The 17720-nt window shown below is 41.9% G+C and overlaps 3 protein-coding genes across 3 annotated transcripts in view; all 3 read right to left on the reverse strand.

Moving 5' to 3' along the window:
* On the reverse strand, window positions 1-11310 carry LOC306861329 (alpha-2-macroglobulin-like; the record flags this gene model as incomplete). Its single annotated transcript, XM_079403536.1, has 34 exons — window positions 1-41; window positions 114-219; window positions 309-392; window positions 474-555; window positions 806-927; window positions 998-1216; window positions 1290-1474; window positions 1549-1711; window positions 1793-1867; window positions 1942-2098; window positions 2166-2241; window positions 2363-2539; window positions 2621-2704; window positions 2783-2834; window positions 2913-3028; window positions 3104-3227; window positions 3400-3625; window positions 4852-4969; window positions 5405-5498; window positions 5579-5704; window positions 6090-6239; window positions 6320-6532; window positions 6627-6851; window positions 6926-7096; window positions 7174-7283; window positions 7362-7482; window positions 8278-8392; window positions 8460-8544; window positions 8628-8793; window positions 8917-8937; window positions 9033-9085; window positions 9193-9349; window positions 9416-9599; window positions 11138-11310. The coding sequence occupies 34 exons, from the start codon at window positions 11308-11310 to the stop codon at window positions 1-3; spliced, it is 4371 nt and encodes a 1456-aa protein (XP_079259662.1).
* Window positions 1-17720, reverse strand: part of LOC306868633 (caspase recruitment domain-containing protein 10-like) — a gene marked incomplete at both ends in the record, with an annotated part of 72505 nt that overhangs the window by 4678 nt on the left and 50107 nt on the right. The gene's annotated exons all lie outside the window — the stretch shown is intronic.
* Window positions 11180-17720, reverse strand: part of LOC306861337 (alpha-2-macroglobulin-like) — a gene marked incomplete at its 5' end in the record, with an annotated part of 23085 nt that continues 16544 nt past the window's right edge. The window contains 4 exons of the mRNA XM_079403548.1: window positions 11180-11460; window positions 12616-12789; window positions 12859-12888; window positions 12985-13062. Of these exons, the coding sequence (XP_079259674.1) occupies window positions 11428-11460; window positions 12616-12789; window positions 12859-12888; window positions 12985-13062 (315 nt within the window). The 3' untranslated portion in view covers window positions 11180-11427. The remainder of the gene's footprint in view (window positions 11461-12615; window positions 12790-12858; window positions 12889-12984; window positions 13063-17720) is intronic.

Genomic DNA, 17720 nt, shown 5'->3' on the forward strand with positions numbered 1-17720 from the left:
TCATGGGCATGGGGGCAGGTACGTGGTCTCAAACGAGTCACCTGAAAGAAAGGGGAAAATTAGCTTAATGGGGTTTAACAGAATTTGGCCAGAAACAGTCACTGAATGCATACTTGGTTGATAGTAGTCATAAACCTCAACGACTGCTGGCTTGAGATTCTGCACTGCAATAACCGGTTTAAGTTGCATCCTGTAGGTCATGGGGACGCCTTTGGGAACCTGTGAGAGAGAAGGGATAAAGAGAAGTACATGAGCATACATATACACGAAGGAGGGCAGATAGAGAATATACCCAGTGGGCATCTCACCTCTTTCAGATACACGAGCACACGATCATCTCCAGCATCAACCCGCTGTACTAATGGTGCAAGTGAATCTGGAGGAGACCCAAGCTGTGAAGATAGATACCGTTGTTTGCAGCCGAAGCAGCTTCAAGTATTTTGGGGCTTGACAATTCATTCAAACATACGAACCAGTGATGTATCTGCTGTGAAACCTGATAGGAGTTTAATATCCACGATAACCATGTTAGTAGTTGGTTTTGCACCATTGTATCTGAATGGAGGGGAAAATGCCGTCAAGTCAAGCTCTTCTGAATTTACAATCTCCACACAAGTCTCAACAATAATGGTTTAATGCTGCTCAGGTGGCAGCCATTTCAACCATGCTTTGATACTAGGGGATGTGGTGCATCAGAACAGTATGATTTGGTCTGCCTTTCATGGGACAGAACGGCTCAGGCACACAGCGGCCTTTGACTGTCCGGTTTGACTAGGGCATCTTTACACAGCCAAGTTGTTCTTACCTTACAGTGAAGTTCAACGTGAGATCAGCTCCACGCACTTTGCAGTCCCTCACCACCGTCACCTCAACGCCAAGTGTTCTGGCAGCTTTAATGGGTGTGGGGATATTGTAGAAACATGCAACCTGGGAACACAAGTCAAAATTTAGAATTCGGCTCAACAGAAGCAGAAGTTAAACAGGTGAAGATACTGACCTGCACGGACACACAGGTGGAGCCCTTTGCTTTAACACTATATTCGCCAGGAATGTTTTTCAACGGCTTCTCCTGATATAGCAGCCTGTTTTTCGGAATCACATCAAAGTTATACACTTCTCCTGCCGAAGATGACTCTACAGTAACGGTGCTGGAGCCCGTCAAGCTGAACACTTCAGTGGCATACAGAGACAGAGCATGAAGAGCCACCACTGTGTCCTAAAAACAAAGCACCAGATTAAAAACCACTCCGATATGGACGATTGCACTTCTGTTTGGTACTTTAAGACACCTGGGTAGAAGAAAAGCCTCCATAGGGATTCTGCTGGGCCACGAGCCAGTTGACAATGCGGTTAGCATAGCTCAGATTAGCTGGCGTGAGAGGCTGTACAGAGAGAACCGCCAGCAGCACATAAGAGCTGATCTCCACCGCCAGAGTGTCACCAGATGTAGTCTGAGACCAATGGAGCTTAGCGCCTTACGAAGAGACAGGAGAGAAAGTTGACGGCAAAAGAACATGGTGAATCTCAAACAAGCTGGTAAAATTTCACCTTCAGAAATGGAAACCCTGTCCAAGGCATTTAAAAGCTGTGAACAAGTGCTGGTCTCTCCAGCCAGACTATAGGTGTAGGCCAGCAGAGCTGTGGCATAAGTGTTTCCCAGGTTCCCAACAAAAGGCGTCAAGCAAGACAGGGCATTGGTGATTACTGGATCCTGAAAGCAAAGGGGAACACACAACGTAACTGAAGGTCAGCTGCTAGGAGCTTGTATAACTGCTGGTAGGCATGTTTTTACCGTGACAAGGACGCCTAGTTCAAGCAGTGATGCAGCAATGTAGCCGGTCATGGTCACGTTATCACCAACACCACCCTAAAAATGGAGCAGCATAATTAAGAGCGGTCTCAACTCAGATCAGTTGTGGCACATTTAAAACCAGCACGCACCTTCATGTCACTGTGGTACAGAGTCCCCTGCTGCATAAAACAGCCATCTGAACCCTGCTTGCTGATCAGCCAATCCTTTGAGCTCTGGAGGCCATTCGGATCAATGAAGATGAAACGCTTTGCTAGGCCAAAAGACCTCATGACGAAGGTGGTCAACCTGGCCATGAAAAAAGTCTCGTTACAAACCACAACAATGTGCAACACAAGAATACTATGAAACGCACCATGTATTGGATGCACCATAACTAAATGTGCTGTATGAACCGTCACTGTGTCTGTAGTTCAGCTGCCCTTGGTATCCTGTACAGGTCAAAAACAAAACCCCGGGAACTCGGTCAGGAAACAGATTACAGCATAATATGCCCCAATACGTAGGATTTGGGATTTAGTCCAAATAAACAATGGATCGGTTTATCCATACCCTTCCGAAGGTAACTGGTGGCGTTCTGTCGGATGGCGTCGGTGAGTTGGCCTGTGACTTCCAAGTACTGCAGGATGTAAATATTGGGAGCAAGAATGATCATATTTTGTTCTCCACAGCCATATGGCATCTGTAATAAGTTGGCAAGATTCTTTAGTGCTCGGCCCATCATGTCCCCTAGAGGAAAAGGTCAAACCAAAAAGCCATATTAGAAACTAAATTGTTGAATGTCCCCTCAAAAGAAAACCCACACTTTACCAAGGACTGAAACGGAGCATCTGGCTGATCCCTGGATAACATTTGTTGGAAACCTTAGAGCCGAGTTTACTGAAACATCACTTCCTGTGGACAGAACAGATCAGCACCGAGTACTAGTCTATTGTTTGAATAAATCCATCCTCCCTGTAAAGCCAAACAAACCCTTTGGACACAGTAGCCAATTCTGGGTGAAGATCCTTTCAACTCCTTCAGGCTAGAAGACAAAAGGCACCAAATCAGTAAAGCAGCATGAGCTCCACGATCAGGCTACAGAAGGTTGGTTAACACTTACCAGAACAAGTAGACTTCGCGAGACTACATCAACACGTCCTCTCTCAGGCGCAGGCACAAACACAGTGCCACATTGGGATGGTTCAGCCTGAGCACTGACGGTCACATTGACAGGTCCTGCAGAGACAGACAGGAAGAGAGCAACAACACCTCAATTTAGGAAGGAGGAAAGAAATAAAGTCCAAAACAGACCGAGAACAGAAGCTGAGAGAATCCATTTGAAGGTCTTTCTCCCATTGGCAGAGAGGGACGATGAGTAAAGCTCATTAAGAGGTTGAAGTGTGAAGTTCGAGGAGGGAGCTGGACTCATTTTAACCTGCCAATGAAAGTCACATTGTTAGTGCACATTTAGTAAAGATAAGGGCATCTTCTCTACATCTTGCAGTGAGAGCTCAAAGCAAGGTGACATACTCCAGTTCTGTTAGAGATGTGTAAGCTGATATTATAGATCTCACAACCAAAGACACATTGCATTAGTGAATCCAGACCTTGATGCACTTGGGCAGATAGTTGAAGACTGTGGCCTTCAGCTCAAAAGACTCCCCACGGATGATGGAGTAAGGCAGGGAGAGCTCCAGGAAGAAGGGCTGGAAGACAGTCATCTTAACAGGAGGAGCCAAACCAAAACCTTTGGAGGACAAGCAGAATGCTTCCGTTTCCCATGTGGTGATGGTGTCAGGAACCTTAAGGGGAACTCGTGTGGATCCAGAGTCTCTGAAGGACAAACGAAAGTATAAATGAAGGGGGCAGGAGAGGTAAACCAATTGGGGCCAAGTGGCTTTAGATCTGGGCCCGTTGTCACAAACAGTCTTACCGCTAAGACTTCTCCTAAATGGCAGTAAAAGTGTAGCCAAGTGTTTTTAAACCCTTCATAAAGCTGCTGAGACAAACTTTTAGCTAAAAGACTTCCTTATAGTAAGAGTAAGGGGGTGGGGTTTACCTAGTTGCTATGGATGAGTTCAGCATGCTTACCAACCATGCACAGTGATAGACTGTCAGATTTATTCATAGAAATGGTACAGCACAATATGCTGTTGCTGTACTCAAAAGGTTTAATAAAAAAAAGTGCCACAGATTAAAACGCAGGATAAGCGTCACTAGTTAAGCAAGTGTTCAGCTTAGTGTCTGCCTTTTACATGCATGCTTTTCAAAAACAGTTAGTGGCTAGGTCTACGTAAATGGCCTTTTAATTAACAGCAGAATCATCTTGGCTGATAGTAATGCATGCAAACAGTTAAAAAAAAAGCCACACAACTGGATGTTAATGAAAACAAGGACATAGAACGCAAGTATTTTAGAAACTTTATTTTTAAAAGGTTAGCCCCAAGCTTTCCTTCTGAGGCAGATTGCCAGCAACAGCCATTTTAGGGTAGTTTGTAGCTCGGTCTTAGTGACTCAGGAGTCCTCTTCACTACTAACGTTTCACAGATTTAGGAGCTACCCAGATAGCACATGTACATCTGCAAGATAGGTTAAAGATCTCTTGATCTGGAAAGCATCTGCGGTGTACAAACGTCTGACATCTGAATCATAACCCTCTTAAAGACATCCAATAGAAGTCCATTTGACATCTAAAAGGAAACGTCCTATAGACGCATTGCAGAGGAGCAAACACGTCTTGGAGATGTCTTTCATGTTTGGATTTACATCTGCGAGACGGACGTGCGCTATCAGGGTAGTTTTAACATCAAAACACTGAAAGCAAACGTTTAGGGGTCCTAAATTTAGGACGGACTTGCCCATCAATTTTAGGGTTCTCTCCCAAATTGGCAAGTTATGAGCTACTTTTAGCCTCAAGATTGTGAAAACAGGCCCAGGGGAATCAAACCCAGTTCCTGGAGGGCCACAGCCTGGCAGAATTTAGGATTCAACCCTATAAGTCACCCGATCCAGCTAGACAAGTTCTTCAAGCACTACATGAAACGAGATGCTTTACTAACCCCACTTGAACAAGCTGCCAGATCCAGGTTTCTGGAAAGTAAGTCCTGACGGTCACGTCAAAGGAGCTGCTCTCGCCTCCAGCACTCTCTGCCATTGGTGCAGGAGCCATTGCAAAGGCTACAGGACCACGAACATACATCACTGTAAGAGAAGAGCCATTAATACCAGGACTGCAACAGCCAACTGAGGTTTGTCCATTCATTAGATAAGTGAAGTCTGTGCACCAGGCTCTCATTTTTAAGAGCCATTCTGATGGTGCGGTAGCACACTTAACTCCAAGATAAGATATTAAATGGTGGTCTTAAGGGGTGCAAGTCGTTTCATTACATGTTTTGCAGGGTACATGCAAGGATTCACGTCACCAGAATAAGTATTCATTTTGCATTGAAAGCTTAGTTAACACCAATTAGTACATCTTGCCATTCAATGCACCATATCGGGAATAACACCGTTTAGGCCTTTGCGGTAACAACCCTATACAGACCATCATCCAGCAAGCCTTAGACACTTTAAACTTACGAGACACTTAGATCAAGACCCTATCAGCCATACCGTCATGGAAGTTGCGATAGTAATTCAGGCCTCTGTACGTCAGGCAGTGAGGTTCTCGGACAGGCAGATTCGTGGCAACCTTCATCCCCACACTCTGTCAAAGCAGAGGACGCATTTAAAAAAAAAAAAAAAAAAAAAAAAAAACCACACACTACATTACAAGCCATTTCCTACCTTGAAAGCTTCGTAAGCTTGGTCAGGAAGAACAGCTCGACGGGGTCGAACATTCAGGCACTCCTGTTCATCCTCAACGCCAAATGGATAATCTGATAGCGAACGCACTGGGAGCAAGTTGAACACCTAAAAACAGGGGGGGGGGGGGGGTCAATGTCAAAAACACCTCGTTAAGCTAAATTTAAGACATGTCCTGGAGCACCCAAGGCACTGTACTGTTTGTGTGTCCCCCTGATTTAACATCCAATTCAACTGCTCCGTAGAGACCAGATTGGGTGTCCAAGAAGGGAAACGTACAAAATGTTGCACAAACAAGCAGTGCTCCAGGGCTTGCTTGAAAACCCCAGGTGGGGATCTTGAAGCAAACCAACTATGGCACATTGGGGAACCTAGTCAAACACGATTTAGTAAAAAAAAAAAAAAAAAATCCACCCCCCCAATAGGCATGTCAGCAATAGATGTTAATCCAGCCAAGTTAAACTAGGAGATCTGATCAGTGGCACATGGTTACCGCTTCTGCAGTCAGACGTCTCCCGGACTCCATGATCAGGACACTCTGATCAACAGCGCCGAGGCCACACAGGGATCCTGCTTCAGCAGAGACAGTCAAAATGTTTCCCTCAGCAGGAACAGCCGTATCAGGAGAAAACTGCAGAGACACCTGGAACAAGAACCAGCTCACACGCTGAAGGACAAATCATGAGTACTCGCATGAAGTAGAGCGGTGAAAGGTCCAGATACCTTGTTTTGGAAACACGTTTCAGTGTCAAAAGATGCACTTGTAGCAACAATATTCTCACTGGGCAGAACGCAGAAGGCCAGAATCTGGACTGCTGGAGCCATAGGGACACCGACAGACAGCTCAAACGACACTGTACCACTTGTAAGTGTATTCAAAGCCCTCGCTGTGACCTTCTGAAATCCATGCCGAACAATCACTCCTCTGGATAAGACCTGACAGAAGACAGACTGGTGCATAAAGAGTGTCTACAAGTGGACTATAGCACTGTCATCAAAACAAAGGGTCACAGAACCAGAGTCCACTCACCATATAGATGATGTCTGCACTGTAGTCACCAGTCTCTCCAACAAACAAATACTTGACCAAAACTGGATACTTGGTGCCACATTTCAGTGGCTGCTCAAGCTTCACTATTGTCAGTTCACTGAATGTTGGATTGTCTGGAGTAGTATGGAAAAGCGACACAGTCCTCGTATCGGTGCTGAAGTATGGCGATTTATAACCATAAACAACCTCTGCAGTTGCACTTGCCTGAGGAACCGGATAATAGAATTGGTTTTTGCAAGAAGTCTTCATTTAAAAATAGGATAAAAGGCAAATCGTACCACCAAATTCAGATCTGCTTTAGGGAAGTCGGCAGTGTTGAGGGAGAAAGTAGCAAGTCCATTTTGGTTTGTGGTCAGATTCAACAGCAGTTTGTTGGGCCATTGGCTACCATCCAGGAGATAGACTGCCTTGCTTGCCATTGAAGTCCCATTGAAATAAGATGCCAAGATCTGTTGGGAAAGAAGGTTAGAAAAAAAAAGGTAACCAGCGAGCATAACTTTCTATTAAGAAATAAACCTCAACTTGCCTTTCCATTAATCACTAATCCAGTGTCAAAGAAACCTGGCAGCTCCAAAAACGTGACCTTGCCAACTTCAAACGTAATGGACACAGTTGTGGATTTGGACATCACCATGTCTGGGAGGACAGTAGTGCCACAAACATGAATGCACCAAATAAAGACAAGTCACTGGCTCAAATCTACCAACAACTCACCGGTTCCCTCCTCGGTGACGTTCACGTTAACAAGAAATGAATCTTGCAGGTTATCTTCAAATTTGGTGCCGAAAAATGCTGACGTACTGAAGGTAAGGGAAGCACAACCAGTGTCGTTCATCTGGTAGCAGAACAAAAAGTCAGATTTAAGAGTAGATTTCGCTGTCGGGTGGAAACCACCTACGTCCAAATTGGCAGCGTCATTTCACAAATCGATGCTATTGGCCAGTCCCCACATGGGTCTGTTTTTTTATTTATTTACAAATTAGCCATTTTTCAACACTTTAGATTTGGTTAGAGCAAATCTCTTAACTCCGTTGGACACTTCAACTGTCTGAGAAGTCTCGTAACTCCACAGGAGCCTCGCGGCATTAGGTCTCAAGATTGAAAGTCACAACGGATCCTCGTCGAGCAACACGTCCTTCGAGGCAAGTGTCCTCAAAACACTGGTTATTCATGATTCCGTTATATGAATTATATAATGGTTCATCTCTCTCTTGAAGTAATGGTAGTGCTAAGGTGTAATGTATCGTTTCTGAGGATAGATTTTTAAGCCTTTAAAAATGGAGTTTAGGAAGATGCATGCAACCACGGTCATTAGCTTTGGTTTACCATTGAAGCCTTCTCGTCAAAAGGCTCAGCGTGGCCACAGACTTTAATGAACACAGACGGCGCTGCTGCCAGCATTCTTATCTCCGATTAAACGTGATTTTGGGGAAATGTTAATGTTGGTACACAACAGTATATGATAGCAATATAAGGTATAATTGCAACTTTAATGATACAATGTTTAATAATTCAATATTGTATTTTCATTTCCTGAGAAATAATGGTTGGAAATGAGAGGATTCTGCCCAACAGCAATTTGCAGAAAAGAGGGGAATAAAGATCCTGCTCTGTACAGCAAGTCACATACCTTGGTGGTTTTAATTAGACACACACGAGACACGCCAGGGACCACAGAGTATGGAAATGGCTCACGACACACTTCCACCAACGCGTCACCAGGTACAGGTTGACCATATGTGTATCTGAGAAAAACGTTGAGATCAAACGCACACCAAACAAAACGTCAAGAAAATAAGAGCTTACTCTTACTTGGCACAAGCCTCAACTTTCAGTCCCACATCTCCCACACTATGCATCTGCGGTACAGTTTCAGTGACTGAAAACTTGGGTAAAACTAAACCAGAAACAAATGCTTCAAGTCAGGACCGGAGAGGTGTCATCAGATCTACCAGTTGCACATCACATGTGGTGACTTACCATACTTTTTCACCTCAAAAACCTGCGAGAACATTCGGTCACCAATGAAAGCCCTCAATGTGTACATCCCGTCCTGAGCCTCTGGGTTTAACTGGTGAGAAAGCTGCAATATCCATGTCATTGATGAGACATTTGTCCACTGACCAATGCGGTTACTATGACTGTCCTATTGAGAGGGACAAAGCTTGGAATAAGAAACTGCAAGCCAAAAGTTAAAGTAAAAACAGAGAACATGTAGAAGTAAACCAGTGTTGATTCTATCCAAAGACCTGATCCAGAACAAGCTTACCTCCACCACCACTAGACTATACTGTAAAGACAAACAGTAATATTAGGCATTCAAGTACTAAAAAAAATAAAAATTAAAAAAAGGCACTGAAAGATTAGAAGCAGATCAGGCCTTACCATTTGATCAAGAGGAACAAATTTAGCATCCATGGTCACAACCCTGAAGTTGACTGCAGAAGGGACACGGATAAATTGATAAAGAATTTGAACAAGGGGAGTCCATTAAGCCAAGTTCTGATCACTTCTAGCATTTATCCAAGGGTCATTTGTAGCTCACCAGTTTGTCCTGGGTTGTAGATGGGTTTGTCTGTTTGGATGAAGGTCAAAGGCAGGTAGGATCTAAACATCACTTTCCTCTCTTCAGTCATTTTGAAGAACCTCCCTTGAAGTATCACCCTCAAGCTCTGCACTAATTCACCATCTACTCGAGGAGCCTGTAAAGAAACACATTGTTAAGGATGAGGGGGGATGAGTGTTGCATGTGCCACACATTGACAAACCTGAAATCTAAAACAGCTGTGAAACTCTGTCAAAGAGCTCCGCTGCCCAAGCAGGGTTGTCCTATTTTTCTCATCAACCAGAAACATGGTCATTGTGAGACTTTCGTTGGGTTTTAAGAGACTCCAACAAAAGTTGGCAGCAGAGCCAGACTCAATCAACGCAGGAAACGTCACCAAGAAGGATCTGTGAAAACATCAGACTGACATTTATCATCAGCAGTAATAAATCAGATCAGCAAACATTCCATAATATTAGGAGAGACTAAAAACGGACCACAAGGAAACAGGTTAAAACAAAAACAACTTTTCTCTCTCAAAACCAATTTACTTACGGTCTGGATCTCTGTCCATCAACAGCAAAGAAGAAAAGGGCTAAAATGAGCCCTTTCCAAACACAAATCGCCTTCATAGCCATGAAGCACAATCATCCAAGACTATAGCCCCAAATCAGGTCACGAACTTCAGAAACACTGCAGAACTCTATCAAGCTCTGTCACTCTCAATCACCTGCACCAATGGCCAATATTTAAACGCTCTTAATTGGAATCATTAAGCTCGTTAATTTCAATAATTAACCTCCAACCTGGAATAATTTGGTCGGTTTATTACAATCTAGTTTAGCTTTAAAACATAATACATACAGGGGCCTGTTTCATAAAACAAGTTTACCAAATAAGCCAGAGGGGTATTGCACAAAAGCAAGATAAGGGATTAAGCTGGGATTTTCCAGTTATCCTGTCTGAATTTAGCCCTGACTCGGTTGCATGAAGGGAGGCTAAATTAATCTACATTAAGTTACTATGGAGATTTACACTTTGCAGGTAGCCTGCTCCGGAGCAGGCTAACATCCAGGCTAAGATTAATCCTAGTGATTTATCGGCTAGTTCCTCCCTAAATCCTACTAGATATTGTGTTGTAGTCACTTCATGGTCCTGCATTAAAATACTAGGGCCCGGTTTCACAAACGGTGCTTAGCTTAAGCCAGGACTAGGCCTTAGTTCAATTAAGATATTTAAACAACTTTTACAAAAATGCCTAAGAAGAAAACATTACAGGTGTGCATCTTGACACAGAACAATGACACTGACATATTTTAAGATATGTCAGAGCAAGATATTTTCAGTTGGGACAGCTCAAACATGCATTTTAGTCTGGGACTAGCTTAAGCCTTGTCTATGAAACCGGGGGTAGATATACTGTCATTCATCTAAGTATGCGTACTGTTATTTTAGTTATTATTGAAAACTGCTGTTCATTTCACTGTCAGAGGTTTGATGAATATATATATTATTCGAGATTTAAAGCATTTATTGTCATACACCCAGTGAGGAAAGCGGATTTTCCTGAGCAATTATTACTTTGCTGTCCACAATGAATGCCAACACAGTGCAAAAGAACTATACTATACAATATGAGAAATAGAATATAGACTGTGTATATCTATATATGCAAGTATAGAGTAGAAATGTACTGTTGAATGAGAACAAATGTCAATATATTATATTTTATTGCAGTTGATGAGATAAGAAATGGCTCATGAAGTTGCAAATGTGGTTTCAATTAAGTCCGTAATGAGGTCAATATGTAGTATATATAGACTAAAGATTTGTGTGTTTCCTATTCACAATGGTTTGCCCTTTGTTGGATGATGTAGTTGATGAGGAAGTTTTAATACTCAGACGAGCATTCAGGCATGAAAGAGTCTTCCGAGATAGGGCAGACCCATTGGCCTTTTCAGACGAATATCTGACTGAGAGGTACAGTTTCTCAGGTGATGGCATCAGATATTTGTGTAGGCTGCTGGGTCCAAACATACAGCACAGGACAGCACGGAGCCATGCTCTCACTGTCCCACAGATGGTCTGCGTAGCACTGCGATTCTTTGCAAGTGGCATGTTTCTGTATTCTGTCGGTGATGCAGAAAACCTCAATAAAGCCACTATTTGCCGCACAATAAGAAATGTAAGTCTGACATTGAAATCTCTTGTGCACATATTTATCACCTTCCCTGGTCACAGAAGATTCATCCACATCAAGGAGGAGTTCTACAAGATTGCAGGTAACACGAATAATAACAGATTACTACAAATGGTACATTAGCAGTCACAGTATGACACTCATTATTTTGTTTTACAGCTTTTCCTAATGTAATTGGTACAGTGGATTGCACCCATATTCGTATCCAACGCCCCTCAGATTGTTAACAGGAAATCCTTCCACTGTGTCAATGTTCAGTTAAGAATGAGTTATGGTTACTGTCAGCTACATAATTATTCTGTGCATTAAATTACCTTAATAGGCTATATATTTTTACAGATGATCTGTGATGCTGACTGCCCTATCACAAATTTAGAGGCAAAGTGGCCTGGCTCAGTCCATGACTCCAGAATCTTTCGGGCCAGTAGAATTCACCAGAGACTCCTCTCTAGGTAAGCCACCCCATTTTTTTAAGCACCTTGAACATCAAGAGTACAGTACTTGTAAGAATTATGTTTTGTATTCGCAGGGGAGTTCTCTGGTGTGCGCTGCTGGGGGACAAAGGCTATGCCTGTGAGACATTTCTGATGACTCCCCTTACAGACCCCCAAACTCCAGCACAGCAAGCTTACAACCATGCCCATGCCGAAACCAGGGCTCGAATTGAAATGACCTTCGGCCTCCTGAAATCACTATTTCAGTGCCTGCACCACCTGAGGGTCTCCCCAGACAGAACATGTGACGTGACTGTTGCCTGCACAGTGCTGCACAATATTGCCAGCCTAAGAAAAGAAAGGGCTCCCAGAGTTGCTTTGGATGTTGATTGGGACAATGCTGCCATATTCCCAGATAACAGAAATGGTAGACTTGTTAGAGAACAATACATTGCAAATTATTTCAGTTAATTTAGTTTTGATTTAGCCCATCCCTTAATAAGGGATAATGTAGGCTATATAACTTTTTCATGTGTACATGAATTTTATTTGGCATCGGTAGCACACACTGTGGTTATCTTCCCAAATTCTAGTTCCACTTCACTGGCTCAATAACTATAAAGTGTACTTGACATTCATAAAAAAAAAAGTTACAAGACCACATTGGTTTTGGAATATTTTTCTTTTATTATTTAGCTGTTATCACTTGTCAGCTTTGGAGAGAAACAATTATGATGATTAATACATTGTGTTACAGTCATGGTTACAGTATGAACTGAAGTCACTTACTTCTCTTTCTAGTTTCTGGATTTCCAGTTCTAGTTTCCTCAGTGTCTTGCGTTTAATTTGCATCTCAAGGTCCATGTCCTGCAGCTTTCTTTTGTTCACATCAATCTTGACTTCTGTCAGCTCGATCTGTCTCTTAAGATGTGTTGTGTAGAGATATCTGACAGTTTGTGAATTCTGTCAACACCTTTTATTTAGCATAGCAGAATTTTTGCATAATGTAAATTTACTTTAGGCAATACTCACTATGTTACCAGGCTGCCCAATGTCAGGATCCTGTAACAAATGATATTTTCTATTAGTAACACTTCCCTGACTTATCTATTATGAACTTAAAAAAATGTGTCCATTTCCACAAAATTGACATGATACCTCGAGCCTTCTGGAGTCCAGCGACACGGTCTCATCATCGGCAGAAGTGCACTCCACTGCCGTAGATGTGGCTTCCCTCTGCCATATTCAATACATACACCTCTACTTTTTTCGAAAGACATCCTGGGATTTTTAATGACCACAGAGAGTCAGGACCTCGGTTTAACATCTCATCCAAAAGACGGTGCTTTTTTTGACAGTATAGTGTCCCCGTCACTATACTGGGGTGTTAGGACCCACACAGACCACAGGGTGAGCACCCCCTGCTGGCCTCACTAACACCTCTTCCAACAGCAACCTAGTTTTCCCAGGAGGTCTCCCATCCAGGTACTGACCAGCTCAACCCTGCTTAGCTTCAGTGGGCAACCAGTCTTGGGCTACAGGGTGATATGGCTGTGGGATAGATAGATACAAATGATAAAATAGATTAGATGGATAAAAATAGAGCAAATTATCTGATTATAGATTACATCAAATCAATTAGAAACAAAACCTACATACAAATAGATAAGAGTAAAAAGATTAAACAGATTATAGACATAAAAGAAACTAAATAGATCAAATAGATGCACATAGTGGGTAGGTGTTTGCAATTATTCTTCATGTTAAATGCATGTCCACTGGTCACATTTAAGGCAAAGTATACAATTATTTTGGAAAATGACAAGTAACTCCTTGAATTGTAATTATGAGGGTTTCAGTGGAGCACTGGTTATTTGGACTACTTACGCATTCAATCGGTCCGCTATTGTTTGCCAGGCATTCTCTCTTTGCTTTATTACAGCAGCTGTATTGCCTTTTTTTACATATTATATGTTTCACTTCTTCATACGTTTCCATAAGAAGCTGTTGCTCATTAGGCGAAAAGTATGCCGCACGGGTTTTGTCGATTTTTGCATCGGTGATTCTGTGATCGATTTCGTGATCTTTTTAAGAATGCCGTGAACGTGCATTTATCCAAACTATACAGGTCCTTTTCAAAAAATTAGCATATTGTGATAAAGTTCATTATTTTCTGTAATGTACTGATAAACATTAGACTTTCATATATTTTAGATTCATTACAACACAACTGAAGTAGTTCAAGCCTTTTATTGTTTTAATATTGATGATTTTGTCATACAGCTCATGAAAACCCAAAATTCCTATCTCAAAAAATTAGCATATTTCATCCGACCAATAAAAGAAAAGTGTTTTTAATACAAAAAAAAAAAGTCAACCTTCAAATAATTATGTTCAGTTATGCACTCAATACTTGGTCGGGAATCCTTTTGCAGAAATGACTGCTTCAATGCGGCGTGGCATGGAGGCAATCAGCCTGTGGCACTGCTGAGGTGTTATGGAGGCCCAGGATGCTTCGATAGCGGCCTTAAGCTCATCCAGAGTGTTGGGTCTTGCGTCTCTCAACTTTCTCTTCACAATATCCCACAGATTCTCTATGGGGTTCAGGTCAGGAGAGTTGGCAGGCCAATTGAGCACAGTAATACCATGGTCAGTAAACCATTTACCAGTGGTTTTGGCACTGTGAGCAGGTGCCAGGTCGTGCTGAAAAATGAAATCTTCATCTCCATAAAGCTTTTCAGCAGATGGAAGCATGAAGTGCTCCAAAATCTCCTGATAGCTAGCTGCATTGACCCTGCCCTTGATAAAACACAGTGGACCAACACCAGCATCACTGACTGTGGGTACTTGACACTGGACTTCAGGCATTTTGGCATTTCCCTCTCCCCAGTCTTCCTCCAGACTCTGGCACCTTGATTTCCGAATAACATGCAAAATTTGCTTTCATCCGAAAAAAGTACTTTGGACCACTGAGCAACAGTCCAGTGCTGCTTCTCTGTAGCCCAGGTCAGGCGCTTCTGCCGCTGTTTCTGGTTCAAAAGTGGCTTGACCTGGGGAATGCGGCACCTGTAGCCCATTTCCTGCACACGCCTGTACACGGTGGCTCTGGATGTTTCTACTCCAGACTCAGTCCACTGCTTCCGCAGGTCCCCCAAGGTCTGGAATCGGTCCTTCTCCACAATCTTCCTCAGGGTCCGGTCACCTCTTCTCGTTGTGCTGCGTTTTCTGCCACACTTTTTCCTTCCCACAGACTTCCCACTGAGGTGCCTTGATACAGCACTCTGGGAACAGCCTATTCGTTCAGAAATTTCTTTCTGTGTCTTACCCTCTTGCTTGAGGGTGTCAATGATGGCCTTCTGGACAGCAGTCAGGTCGGCAGTCTTACCCATGATTGCGGTTTTGAGTAATGAACCAGGCTGGGAGTTTTTAAAAGCCTCAGGAATCTTTTGCAGGTGTTTAGAGTAAATTAGTTGATTCAGATGATTAGGTTAATAGCTCGTTTAGAGAACCTTTTCATGATATGCTAATTTTTTGAGATAGGAATTTTGGGTTTTCATGAGCTGTATGCCAAAATCATCAATATTAAAACAATAAAAGGCTTGAACTACTTCAGTTGTGTTGTAATGAATCTAAAATATATGAAAGTCTAATGTTTATCAGTACATTACAGAAAATAATGAACTTTATCACAATATGCTAATTTTTTGAAAAGGACCTGTATACTCCTGGCTTGACATATCCACGCGTTCTCATCCTGGCTCAGCAAACGTGCAACGGATTAAGACAGGATGCACTGATTAAACTAGGTCAAGCTGCGACTGTTCTGTTATCCTGGCTTTCTTAATTCTACTTTTGTGCAATACCCCTCAGGTTTATTTCAGTTAGTCTGACTTATTGTCAGTTGATTTGGTTCAAAATAGGTCAGACTAACTGAAATAAGCTTGGCTTAAACCTGCTACTATTACATGCTTTATTTTCAAGCAATGGAAATGTATTGAGGGCGGAGTTAATAAGTTGAAGATAAAAGATTTAAAATCCTTTTCGAGCAATGATTTTACATCTTTTATCTTGAACTTGTTAACTCCGTCTTTAAAATGAAGCATGTTTCCAATAATTAGTATCACTGCTATTAGTGCAGATGATTGCAAGCAGCTTAAATAAAGCACAGAACGATGGAACCAAAAATAACTTGGCGTTTCTGAAAGAGACGCCCGATTCGTGTTTAGTTTCATCGAGGGAGATTTGTTTAAGTCCTGGGGGCTGTTCCATAAAAGACGCTAAGAAAAGCGGGGATTAAAGTCCAAAACCTGACTTGAAATAACCTAACAAATCAATCGGGACTAAAGCGGTTCCATAAACGACAATTCAAGTTAACGCAATCTGACTAATGCTATCCAGGTTCAGTGAGTCAGGATAATGTGACGTACACGCTTATTCTGAAGCAGCCCTTAATGTCGATCATGGATCAAATCGATCCACCATAGCAAACAGCGAATATTTGTGCTGTTTAACGCATTTGAAACATTGTGTTTTCCTCAGTGCATAACTGATACGTCACAGGTATATTTTTTACATCTGTAAATGTCAGAAAGCCATGCTAATATATCCATTTAGCTGTCAGGAGTGGGCGGGGCTTATGCGACAGAACGAGCGCTGCGGCGCGCATGCGCGCTACACAGACAGAGCGGAATAGAATACTAGCGCAAGAATTCTGAATAAAATATACATTCTGCTAAAATATTTGTTGTTGGACATTAAATGTGACACATAGAATTTTACTACATATAAGTGTATTTTTATGATAGCAGCAACTGTTAATCACTAGCTCAAATGAGTTAAATGTGTGTTCCTCTTATCAGTTAAAATGTACTCTGATTTCTATTATAAATTTAAATTTTTAATTCAGTGATTTTAACTTTTGATTGTGTTTTTATGCTTTAATGCTTTAAAGAGACATTTTAGATTGTAATGTTTTAATGTTCTAATAACCATAAAAGGTACAGCTGTCATAAATTCAGAGAGAAAGGCTGCATGGCTAGAAACTTCTGATCAACTGCATGCACAAGTAGCTACAATGTTAAAATGTCATTCGCCTACATTTTGGGCACAATACATTAAATACAGTTGGTTGTAGCCTATTTTTTATTTATTTGATTATTTAAGGTGTATTTTCTGTATACTTTTATTTTTGGACCGATACTAAATTAAACTGACTGTATGTGAGAGAGTCAGTGGTAATATGGATGCGTTCCTATTGGTCAGAGTTAGAGGAGCTCAGCTTAGCCTGACAGTTAGCCTGCTCCGGACCAGGTTAGTTTGCCAGCATAAGTTGCCGGGGTAACTGAGTTTGAACTTTTTTAAGTTTGATTTATGAAACCGAATCTACCAAAAATAAGCCTGACTAACCGAAATAAGCCTGGCTTATACTCTAATCTTGGTTTATGGAACAGCCCCCTGCTGTTTGTTTTCTGCTGATGAATTGCCAACTAAATTGAGAATAGATTGAGAAGGAGCTTTGCGAAACATTTTTTAAGAGAGAATTGAACCTTTGTGCAAGCACAACAAAACTCAAGCCAAACATGCATGAAAATGCCTTATACAACCAATTGCAAATGTTTTATTGAAAATGTGCAATTTACAAATCATCAAATACCAATAATAAATATGAAGAGTCTGTAAAGTGTGTTCTTTGGTTGTTTTATACTAGTTTAAAACAAGAGATGCAAAGGAGCAAAAGTACTAACATGCCTCATCAGGCTTCACAGCAGATATGTCCCTGGTTTGTATGTGTTTTAAGATGACTTGCAAAATCCCAAGATGCTTGAAGCTTTTTCAAATGTAAATGTTTATCTAAAAGATGGTCTTTTCCTCTCACCCACGAGTGGAGCAGGTTG

This window comes from Barbus barbus (genome assembly GCF_936440315.1).
Source record: "Barbus barbus genome assembly, chromosome: 4".
NCBI classification, from domain to species: domain Eukaryota; kingdom Metazoa; phylum Chordata; class Actinopteri; order Cypriniformes; family Cyprinidae; genus Barbus; species Barbus barbus.